This window comes from Capricornis sumatraensis, chromosome 9 (genome assembly GCF_032405125.1).
Source record: "Capricornis sumatraensis isolate serow.1 chromosome 9, serow.2, whole genome shotgun sequence".
Lineage (NCBI taxonomy): Eukaryota > Metazoa > Chordata > Mammalia > Artiodactyla > Bovidae > Capricornis > Capricornis sumatraensis.
Window position 1 is genome coordinate 7,038,905 of NC_091077.1, and position 11,566 is coordinate 7,050,470.

General features: G+C 56.4%; 1 protein-coding gene across 1 annotated transcript; it reads right to left on the bottom strand.

Moving 5' to 3' along the window:
- Nucleotides 1-555: 555 nt before the first annotated feature.
- CCDC124 (coiled-coil domain containing 124) lies at nt 556-11,566 on the bottom strand. The gene is made up of 5 exons (XM_068981137.1): nt 11,536-11,566; nt 5,628-5,797; nt 1,845-2,034; nt 1,233-1,347; nt 556-965 (listed from the first exon to the last, which is right to left on the bottom strand). The coding sequence occupies exons 2-5, from the start codon at nt 5,784-5,786 to the stop codon at nt 758-760; spliced, it is 672 nt and encodes a 223-aa protein (XP_068837238.1). The 5' UTR covers nt 5,787-5,797; nt 11,536-11,566; the 3' UTR covers nt 556-757.

The following is an 11,566-nucleotide window of genomic DNA, read 5'->3' on the forward strand; positions in this document are numbered from 1 at the left end:
TTCCAGGGCCTTGCCTGCCCAGTGCCCTACCTCTGCAATGGAATCTGACTCATTTCCCACAAACGCCTGCTCTAAAGAAACCCTCCACCAGAAAGCCTGCCCAGGACTTGACCCAGATGCCTCCCGTGTTGGAATAACAGCAGAGCAGCCTACATCTCCTGACCTCAACACAGTATGTGACCTGGCTGCTGATTCAGGACCAGAATCTGAGGATGCCAACAACTCACCTCCAACTCTCCTCTGGTTCTGTCTCTGCAGTACTGTGTGACCTGAAGCCAGTGCCTCAACCTCTCTGAGCTACCCCTTTGCAGCAACCCAGCAAAGCTTCCAAGAGATAATGGTATAGGCCTCTCACTGGACCACTGGCCCAGGCAGAAGCAGAACACTGTCTGCTCTACACTATCTCACCTAGCCTGCTAGGACAGGAGCGCTTTGGGGGCCCCCTCGTTCCAGCTCTCCTCTCCCACCACCCCCTCACGCATCGACCCATACCCATGTAGACTTCAAGTGCACACTCTGCCTCACCGGCCACCTTTATTAGGCACTCGGCCCCAGGATTCTGGCGCGCGCAGGAAGGGCAGGGGTGTCACTGCAGCAGGGGCCCTGTAGCGGGGGATGTGGCCAGTGATGCCACCGAGCCCCTAGGACACACGACATGGCCCCAGGTATCTCTGTAGCCCTTGGAGCTGACCCAGCGGGATGGCGTGTGGGACTGCGACCCTGGCCGCCTGCGCGGGCGGCTCCTCCAGTTCCAGGCTCACTTGGGGGTGTTGAAGGGCACCGCCCGCTGGTTCATGGGATTATCCGGTGAACGCAGCCACTCCTTTTTGAGCATCTGCTTCAGCTGCGACAGCCGCATATTGGGATTTTCTTGCTTAAGCCGCGGCAGCTGCGCCTCCTCAAAGGCAGTGAAGGCCGCCCGCATGCGGCGCTCCGGGTGTCTGTCCACCGCCTCCTCCGTCACGCTGGTGAAGACGCAGGCGTCAGGGGGGCTGGGGCGGGGGCTGGGGCGGGGGCTGGGGCGGGGGCTGGGGCGGGGGCTGGGGCGGGGGCTGGGGCGGGGGCTGGGGCGGGGGCTGGGGCGGGGGCTGGGGCGGGGGCTGGGGCGGGGGCTGGGGCGGGGGCTGGGGCGGGGGCTGGGGCGGGGGCTGGGGCGGGGGCTGCCCCGCCCCCGGGCCTAGCCCCACCCGAGGTTCAAGCCCCGCCCCCAAGGCCTAGGCTCTGCCGGGTACCTGAGCACAGCGATGGCGTCCTCGATGGTGCGCGCCTCCACGCTGCCCTCCTCCAGCACGCGGCGGTTCACGTTCTCCTCCAGCGGCACCTCCAAGTGGCTTTTGGCTTTCTCGGCTGCGGGCAGGAGCGGCAGGGGAACAGAGACATGAGCAGAGATGCCGAGTTCCAGGGAGATGAGAGAGAACGGAGGGGACCAAGTAGGGGAGAAAGGGAGGCAGGCAGAGGATTGGATGGAAACGCGACCCCTTCCCCAAGTCCCACCTATCGGGGTGGGCCAGTCCTACCCCTCAGCCCCCGACTTACTGCCCTGCAGCCCACCACTCAGGAGACGCCTCCTAAGCCGCTGCTGTCTCCTCGCCTCGGGGCACCGTATCAGCCTTGGGGACCCGGGAGAGCACAAGCTAGGGTCGGGTGCAGCGTAAGTAATTGCACACGTGCGTGCCTATACCATCTGTGTTCAGAGCCAGACCTGCCGAGACCCCACCCTTGCAGAGCCCACACAGCTTCTCTGGACGTGAGGAGGCGGCCCTCTGGACTCAGCCCAGGGGGTGCGCCCACTGCCTCTCGTTTCTCAGGTAAAAGGGCAGCTCCAGCGTGGGCCCAGGCCCCACCTGGGTCAGGGCTTTCCTTGTGCTGATGGTCTCGGCGGAGAGTCTCCTCAATCTGGGCGCGGGTGACCTTGCTGGAGGCGGCCGCCCGGGGAGCCTTGCCACCCTTGAGCTTCGAGTCTTCCTCCTCCAGCAGCCGCTGCGTCTCCTTCTTGCGCTCCAGCTGCTCCAGGCGCCGCTTCTCCTTCTCCTCCTGAGGGATGGAGAGTCAGGCATGGATCCTGCCCCAGTGGCATGGGGTCCAGTTCGCATCCCAACCCATGTGATGGAGACTCTGCTGTGTGTTAGACACCATGCTGGTCGTAGGGGACACGGGAGCACCATGGGCCTACCTGGGGGCTCCCATCCTACATGTCTATGGGAACCTTAGCCAAAGCAGTGAGGTGGATGGCTCTAGAAGAAAAAGTGATGCCTAGGCTGGGGAAGCGAAGGGTCCTTAGTGGGAGGAATGGCAGGTCCAAAGGTCCTGAGGCAGGAACCACCTAGCATGACAGGGACAGCAGGAAGTTAGAGTGAGGAGGGGAAGTGTGAAGGGAGAAGAGGTGGGGAGGGCAGAGGTGGGACCACGGGGAGCCTCAAGGGCATGGGCAAGGGTTTGTACTGGATTCCAAAGGGGACAGGAGCCATTTGATGGTCTGAACCCATCTGCCGGCTGGGGCAGTGGTTCTTTTATGGGCCAGCAGACCTTGGGGAGGCACTGCTGAAGTGTTCCCAGCTGAGTGTCACAGAGGCTGGGGCTGCTCCCACGCTGGCTCCCCAGGAAGATTCTGATGCCAGCTGGTCGAGGAGACGTGTAGCCTACAGTACTTGTCCTCGGCTGCTGGCCCTCCACTGCTCTGGGGACAGCATGAGGTTCTGCTTCAACTGTAGTACGGTGTGGCCTCAGGCTTGAGATAGTCTCCTGCCGCCCACCCAGCACCCCCACAGAGTGCTGTGCTGCAGGCATCCTCGCCTGCCCACCCACTGCCTGCAACTCTGCCATCCGCCCTCCGTGCCTTGGAGATGGTCTGTGTGCTGGGAGTGGCCCCTGTGACAGGACTAAGGGCCCCAGAAGAGGGGTTCCTGAGGACACGTACTGGGCCTCTGACCTCCAGCCTGCCTGATTGATAGGAAAGGAGGAAGGTTTAAAGGTCAAGGCTGTTTGGACACAGCTGCTGGGCTCCCACATCTGTGGGCAGGTGCCTAGGGTAGGGCCATTGAGCTCTGAGTCTCAGTTTCCCCACTGGTCCCCGTGAGGCTCCTGGACCGCTGTGTGGTGTATGTACAGCCCATGTTTACCCTGTACACAACACAACCCTGCCTTAGGGCCTTTGCACTAGCTGTTCCCCCCACTTGCAGCGCCACTGCCAGCCTCCCCTCCTGGTTAACTCTGGCTCCCCCTGAGCTCCTGGCTCCCTATCCACCTGCTCTACCGCATGGCTCTTTCCTGTGTCCCACAAATCCCTGTTTCTAGTCTTTCGATCATCTGGCTTATCCCGGAGGCAGGCCCTGGCCCAGCACACAGTATGTGCTTATGTAAAAGTGTGCTGGACAAATGAATGAATGAATTCCAGAAGGCTCCAAGAACCCAGGAAGGGCATGCAGACTGTGGCCGTGAGTCTCTTGGGACGTGGGACTGAGGAGGACACATAAGCATTTACACTCTGACATTCAGCAGAATTTTTCTGGAAAAGTCACTCCCAGTTTTCTACAAAGGGCAATTAACAATTGGCAGCATCTGGTGACGGGTGAAGGATCAGGCCACTGGTGGAATATTCCGGAGCCATCAAAAATGAGCCTCATAAATAATCGAGATGGAACCCAGAGAGTCACGTGCTTATCGCCGAGTTGCTTAATATGGAACAAATGGAGACAAAACGCTACCCTCCGGGCGGGGCGATGAATTACGACCCAGCTTGAGGCCGATGCCTGGCAGCAGGGAGAAATCTGGCTGCAAGATCCCCCTTAACTGAGGACATGGCCTTTAGGGTATGGCACTGGGTGAGAAGAGCCTTTGGTGTCACATGGTGGCCGGGGGGGGAAGGGGGGTTGCTGCTTTTTTTAGTGCTTTAGAACAAACACGGATTTTCTTTTCATAGAAACTATCTTTTTAAAGCAACTGTCACGTAAGAAAGAGGGACCAGGTGTGCTCTGTAGACTGTGGGCCCCCTCACCCATCAGCAGGAAGACGGATAAACAGAACCCAAAAAGTCAGCCAGTGGGGAAGAAGAACCATCAGAGGCTCCATGTAGAATACTCAGGGGGGAGAGTTCCCTGGTGGACTATTAGGATTCAGCACTTTTGCTGCTGTGGCAAAAAAAAAACAGGAGGGGGTCTGTCCGGGAGGGGCATGGGGGCTGGGAATGTTCTAGAGACCAGGGGCTGGCAAACTGTGGCCTGTTTTGGTTAAGTTGTGGTCTGTCTGCATTCGGTGGCCTCTGCTACAACCACAGGTCGAGTGGCCTTGAGAGCCCGTCTGGCCCCTACTGCCTTTCCGGCCTCCGCCTGTGCGTCCTTCCAGGTGTGCAACACAGGTGATGGGGCAGGCAGATGCTCCCTGGGCCACACCCCCGGGGCAAGGACACTCACTGCAAACCTGAAGGCAGACGCCCAGCCTAGCTCCAGTCCCCACTCACAGCCCTGTGCCTGGGGCTTCCTGCCTTGTCTGTGCCTCAGTTTCCTCACCTGGAGGATGGGAAGCCCAAGATGCAGGCCTGGGGAGGGCTCCTGTGCTGGGCTGGGCTGCTGCCTCTGGGACTGTGGAAAGGTCTCTGGCTTTTCTGTCTAAATAACAGATCCTTGGCAGACGCTGGTTTTTCTTTTGGGTTTTAACTTTCCTGTGTTGTCAAAATGTTGACAGTCAAAAAAGACAGGGGCTCCCCTGGCAGTTTAGTGGGACTCTGCACTTCCACTGCAGGAGGCACGAGTTGGTAGGGCAACTAAGATCCTGTGAGCGCCCCCCCCCCAAAAAAAAGAAAAAGAAAACTGAAAGATGTCCATGGACCCAGAATGTAGCATGGGGGCGGGGAGATTGGGGAGGGGGGAGGGAATCAGTGATATTCAATTCCAGCTAAAAACAAGGCAGGACTCGTCTTTCCCTACACAGAAAGACAGTGGGAAAACCCCACAAAAGCACCCAAGCTCTCCCAGAACTGGGCACGCACGGATGGTGCGTCACCACTGCAATGCTATAGAGCCTGTAAGTCCTGGATCCTGGGACCCACCCAGGCGAGGAGGACAAGCGGCTTAAAATGGTTTCTGGCGCCACCTACTGGACCAAGTCAGCATCAGCCCTGAACCTTTCATCAATGAAGCACCCACTGTGTGCCAGGCACTGGGGCCCAGCAGAAGACAGTCAACTATCCCTGCCCTCTTGTGATTTTATAAACACCTGGAAGAACCGCGTCAGCAGGTCAGAAACGGGACCTATCAGTGTGTCTCAGACTCGGCACCACTGGGTGTGGAGCACCCTCCCGTAGCTCGGCCCACCGAATGCCCGCTGTGACACCTAAACCCGTCTCCAGCTGCTGCCAGGCGTCCCCTGCGTGCTCAAGGGTGAGGCACTGCCAGGCTTGTCTAATCCTGGCATCACATAAAGGAGAGAAACTAACCCATGGAGGGCTTGTGATTCCCTAAACGTGCCAAACCCCGGCCTCCTCCGGGACCCTGCACAAGCCCTTGCCTCTGCTCCAGTCTCGCTCCCTGCCGTGCTCCATGTCCAATGCCGCCAAAGACCCGGGGCGTCCCGCAGCCTTCGGCCCTGCCCCTCCTGCCCCGCCCAGGGCGGGGCGTGGCTCGGGCCCCCACCTTGCGCTGCTCCTTCCTCATGACGTGTTTGTCCTCGTCCTTCCAGTACGCATCTTCCAGCTCCTTCTGCTTCTTGGCATCCGCCGCCGCCTTGGCCTCAGCCCTCCGTGCCCGGGCCGCTGCCGACTTGGTGTTCTCGCCCTGGAACTTCTTGGGCATCCCTCAGCAGGCTGTGAGACGAGGGCAGGGAAGAGTGAGTCAAGGGCATCCACCGTCCAGAGCCTCACACTCACACCTGTGCAGCCGTGACCCCCTTGGGGCCTCAGTGGCTTCGTCTATAAAACCAGGGCTTCAGACTCACTAATCTCTCGTTCAAAAAAACTCTGAGGTGAAGTTCACATAATACACAAGGAACCGTCTTAAAGTGCCCACATCAGTGGTATTTAGCACGCTCACAATACTGTGAAAACCGTCGCCTCTATTTAGTTTCAGAACATTTCCACCATCCCCAAAAGGAGACCTGACCCCATCAGCCACCACTCCACATCCCCCCTCCCCCAGAAACCACTAATCTGCCCTCTGTGGACTTGCCTCTTCCGCACTTCTTTCGCTTAGCATCGTGGTTTCGAGGTTCATCCACGTTTGAGCATATGCCAGTTGCTTATGTCTGAATAATATTGCACTCTATGGACGGACCACATTATGTTTATCCATCTGTCCGCGATGGTGGACCTGTGGGTGGTTTCTACTTTTCAGCTCTTACAAGTCATGTTGCTATAGATCCCTGTGGGCCAGTCTGAGAGGACCCTCCCACCCTGCAACCTCTGCGCCCTCACTCCTCTGATTCCACAGCTGAATGCCCCTCGCCCTGGGTAAGCAGTTCCCCCCTGGCTAAGCAGAGCCCAGTGATCCAGCCCAGGCTCACACAGGCATGAGAAGTTCTAACAGCCGTAAAGCTGCTGTCCAGTGTGGGCGCCTGCTCTGTGTGAGCCCCGCGCGGAGTGCTGGGGTGATCACGATACACTCAAACGGGAGGAGCCACCTTCCCCACACCTGGCCCCCTACTAAGCATTTTATATGGCCCAATGTCATCAAGTGCTCCCAAAGCCTTAAACCGGCTTCCTAGGCGCTCAGTGAATAAAGAATCTGCCTGCAATGCAGGAGATGTGGGTTCAATCCCTGGGTCAGGAAGATTCCCTAGGGGAGGGCATGGCAACACACTCCAGTATTCTTGCCCGGAGAATCCCATGGACAGAGGAGCCTGGAGGGCTATAGTCCATTGGGTCACAAAGAATCGGACACGACTGAAGCGACTTAGCACACTGGCACACAACACAAAGTCTTAAACACAGGGACTGTCCTTATTCCCTTTTGAAGATGGGGAAGTCAAGGTACCTAGCCAAGTTGCACAGAACTGAGCCTCGGGTCTCACCTCCAAAGCCTGCCTTTCAGGTGAGGAAGGGAAACCAAGAAATTAAGAGTACCCTCCCTCCAGAATGCTGACACAAGCACCGTGAGGTCATGGCAAAGCCTTCAGCTCTCCAAGCCTCAATTTTCCTCATCTGGGAAATGGGCTGGTGTTCCTCATTCCTGAGTCATTTTCTTCCCACTGAGAATCTCCAGCTCAGTCCCTTACTGAACCTTGGAGAAGTAGGCCCAGCAACCAAGAAAGAAGGGGAGAGAATGTGGAGTCCATCCTGACTCAGGACCACCAGGTAACCCACCCCCACCAACCTCCTAGCTGTGTGGCTTATGGAGGAGGGGAAATCTACCTCTGAGCCCCCCTGGAAACTCTTAACATCAGCTCCCACTTGCAGCAGCTGCAATGCTTTACACACAGTATCTTACTGAATTCTCACAACCCTGGCAGGTGACGGCCAAGCTGAGACCTGAAAGATGGACTGGAAGCAGCCCTGTGGGAATGAAGGGCTGAGACTCCTGGACAGAGGGCCCAGGATGTGCAAAGACCCTGTGGCAGGAAAGTCACGCACTAGAGAAAGCATGGAAGCCACTGAGGCCAGTGTGGGTGAGTCAAGAGTTAGGAGAAGGGAAAGATGGGGAGGGGAGGTGGGCGAGGAGAGAGAAGAAGGGAAGGGGGAAAGAGAGACTGGGAGGGAGGAGGAGGCAGGGAGTGCTGGGGGGAGGGAGGGAGGCGAGGGGACAGGGAAGGTGCTGCTGCTGCTGCTGCTAAGTCGCTTCAGTCGTGTCCGACTCTGTGCGACCCCACAGACGGCAGCCCACCAGGCTCCCCCGTCCCTGGGATTCTCCAGGCAAGAACACTGGAGTGGGTTGCCATTTCCTTCTTTTCCTTCCTTTCAGGCATGAAAGTGAAAAGTGACGGTGAAGTCGCTCAGTCGTGTCTGATCCTCAGTGACCCCATGGACTGCAGCCTTCCAGGCTCCTCCACCCATGGGATTTTCCAGGCAAGAGTACTGGAGTGGGGTGCCATTGCCTTCTCCGACAGGGAAGGTGAGAGGCTGACAGATCAGGATCTTAGGGGTAAGGAAGAACAAGGATTTTATTCTCTGGGCACCAGGGAACTTTCGGGCAGCTCTGAGCAGGTTATGAACACGTTCTGATTTATGCTGTCATTTGGGTGGGCGAGGGGCTGAGGGTGGCAGTCAAATGCTGAGCAAATTAGGATGGTGCTATGGGCGGAGCCAGAGGTTTGGAATCAGATGGAGCTGGGCAAAAACTGGAACGCTGACTGACCGATGTTGCAGTCTAAATTATGTCATCCCCTGCCAGCAGCAAGGCCAGGTACTTGTCTTCCATTTTACAGAGGAAGAACCTGAGGCTTTGAGAGGGTGACATGCTCAAGGCCATCCTGTGGCTTAGTGGAGGGGCCCAGATTGCCACTCAGGCCCAGCCCCTCAGTCCCAACTTGGTCCTAAGCCTTGCCTCACCCCAGGCTACCAGCTGGCCCTTCAGGGAACATCAAGGCAGATCGGGTCTCTGAGGCCGCTGGTGCCCCTGACACAGGGAGGTAGTCCCACCAGGCTGAGATGGGGGACTGAGTCCCACGGGGAAGAGCAGGGCAAAGTTGGGGAGATCAGCGGACCCAGGAGACTCTGGGCTGAGTCCTGGCTCTGCAGTTGTGGCTGACATGCTCCCCTGAGCCTCAGCTTCCTCATCTGAGAAGTAGGGTTGATTACAGTCCCTCTATGCACAGGATGTAAGACCTGCCACGGCTGGGCTGAGTATGCCAGCCTGATCCTCATCCTGCTCCCGAGCCCCCTAACTCATTCATTACTGAGCATCTACAATGTACCTACCAGAAAACCTTTCTGGACTCCCCAGGAGAGCTCTAAGAAGTTGGTGGGGGTCACAGTTTCAGTTGAGGAAACTCCCCCATTTCGCCCTCACTCTCTCAGCAGTAGCCACACCAGCTGCCTTGCCTTTTTTCAAACCTACCACGCAGGTTCCTACCCCAGGGCCTTTGCACTTGCTGTGCCCTCCACATTTGGTCCTCTTTTTACCCAGTTAATTCCAACTGAAACTTCAGGGGCCCAACTCCAAAGTGTTGCCACCTTCACGAACCCCTTCTGGAAACTCCCCTTGACTCTCAGATGACAAACTTTCTCTTGAGGTACTTGTTTGGGTTGCTATCTTATGTTCATTTACAGGATTATTGAACAAATGAAATTAAAAGATGCTTGCTCCTTGGAAGAAAAGGTATGAGAAACCTAGATAGTGTATTAAAAATCAGAGACATCACTTTGCCGACAAAAGTTCATACAGTCAAAGCTAAGGTTTTTCCAGCAGTCATGTATGGATGTGAGAGTTGGACTGTAAAGAAGGCTGAGCACCAAAGAATCGATGCTTTCGAACTGTGGTGTTGGAGAAGACTCTTGAGAGTCCCTTGGACAGGAAGAAAATCAAACCAGTCAATCCTAAAGGAAATCAACCCTGAATATTCGTTGGAAGGACTGATGCTGAAGCTCCAATACTGTGGCCTCCTGATGCGAAGAACTGACTCACTGGAAAACACCCTGATGCTGGGAGACACTGAAGGCAAGGGGAAAAGAGGGTGGCAGAGGATGAGATGGTTAGATATCATCACTGACTCAATGGCCATGAATTTGAGCAAACTCCAGGGGATAGTGAAGAACAGAGGAGCCTAGCCTGCTCCAGTCCATGGGGACTCAAAAACAGTCAGGCAAGACTGAACGACTGAACAACCATCTTCCCCACTAGGCTGAGAGCTCTGCAAGGGCAGGGCTGGGACTGCCTTGATCAGTGTCCTGTATAATGGGAGCTCAAAAAATGTTTTGAGCAAATGAATAAACAAGCATTTATTTCCAGGGTGCCCTCAGTATTTACTTCACACCCTGTGTTGTGTCCAAGCTCAGCTTCTCATTTCTCTTCCCACTCCCTTTCCTCCCAGCCTCTGAGCCTCTTCTCTAGCTGTGCCTTCACCTGATACGCCCATCCCCCTCCTCCTGTGAAAACCCTGTCCACTCACAGCAACTCAGATGGGGCATCCCCTCCCCTCCCCCTGTTGCTTAAGACTCTGATTCCATCCCAAAACCTGAAAAGGGCTTTTTTGACCCCCTCCTTCAGGCCAAGACTGAAACAGTTATGTCCCTCCAAAATTTACATGTTGATTTTGTGACTAACACTCACTGTAACTGTATTCAGAGACAGGACATCTGAGGAGGTGATAATGGGTAAATGAGGTCATAAGAGTGGAGTCCTAATCTAACAGAGATGGTGTCCCTTCAAGAAGAAAAAGACACCAGAATTTGCTCTCTTCACCCTGTGAGAACACAGTGAGGTGGCCATCTGCAATTCGGGAAGAAGCCCACACTAGGAACCAGACTGGTTGACAACTTGATCTTAAGACTTCCTAGCCTCCACAACTGTGAGCAAATACATTTCTGCTGTTTAAGCCACCCAGTCAGTGGTATTTTGTTATAGTAGCCAGAGCTGATTAAAACAGACAGCTTTTCTTCTGTTTAAGAAACACACACACACTTTGTCATTCAGTAAACATGCACTGCTGGATGGACAGGGAGGCGTGACCTGCTGTGGTTCACGGGCTGCAAAGAGTCAGACATGACTGAGCAACTGAACCGAACGTGCACTGCAGCACCTACTATGAGTGGGATGCTGGGGAAAGAGGCAGTGCTGATGGGCTTCCAGACTAAATGGGATTCCCAGGCTGGGTGGCATACAGACAACAGGAGTGTTAATTCCAGATGAGAGCTGTGATGGGGCCAGGCAGGTGGCAGGGGAAGTCGGGAGGGAGCTTCTGACCCAGGGGGTGTCAAAGTGCTTCCTGAAGGAGACATCAAAGGAAAAACCTAAGGGTGTGGGGAGACCCAAGCCCCCAGTGGTCGGGGGGAGGCAGGCTGGGTAGAGCGGACTTCTATTCCAGGGTAATGGGAAGGTGCCAAGGACCTCAGAGCCCTCTGGGGCTGCTGAGGTGGTGAACGGAGGACTGAGAAGCACGAAGCTCAAGCAGGAGGGTAAAGTAGGAAGCTCAAGTAGTTTTGGCTAAAGCAGGGAGTACACTTAGGAGGGGATCAAGACCCACGTGGTTGATTAGATGTGAAAGTAAGATAGAATAAAACATGAAACTCAACACCGCCTCCTCCAAGAAATCCTCCAGCTACCCCTTCTAGGCTCCTCCAGCCCGTCGTCCCTCTCTCCAGCTCCGATCCTATTGCATGAGGCCAGGGATGTCCGTACCCAGCTCTGTCACCCCCAAGCCTGTAAGCTGCTCAGGAGCACGACCAGAACTAAGTAGCTTCGAACACGACGCTGTCCCGCTGGATCTCAGTCGTCCGCTCCGGGAAATGGGGATAGCCCCCGCGGGAACCCGGGAGACTGGAGGTCGGAAGTGCGTTCGTCTCTGAGAACCCCACCTCCAGCCCTCCCGGGGAGGTGGTCTCAGGTCCTGCTACCCCGCGGGGCTCACCCGCACCCCGCCCCCCGGCTCCGCCCGCGCCGCTGCCGCTCCTACCTCCTTCCCCCGGCGCCGGCCCGGTCGCACC

Excerpts from the sequence above, each read along its gene's own strand:
- CCDC124 (XM_068981137.1), bottom strand. The coding sequence starts at position 5,786 with ATGCCCAAGAAGTTCCAGGGCGAGAACACCAAGTCGGCAGCGGCCCGG. Across the intron at positions 2,035-5,627 it reads TGAGGAAGGAGCAGCGCAAG|GAGGAGAAGGAGAAGCGGCG; the intron begins GTGGGGGCCCGA and ends TCCATCCCTCAG. Across the intron at positions 966-1,232 it reads GACGCCATCGCTGTGCTCAG|CGTGACGGAGGAGGCGGTGG; the intron begins GTACCCGGCAGA and ends CGTCTTCACCAG.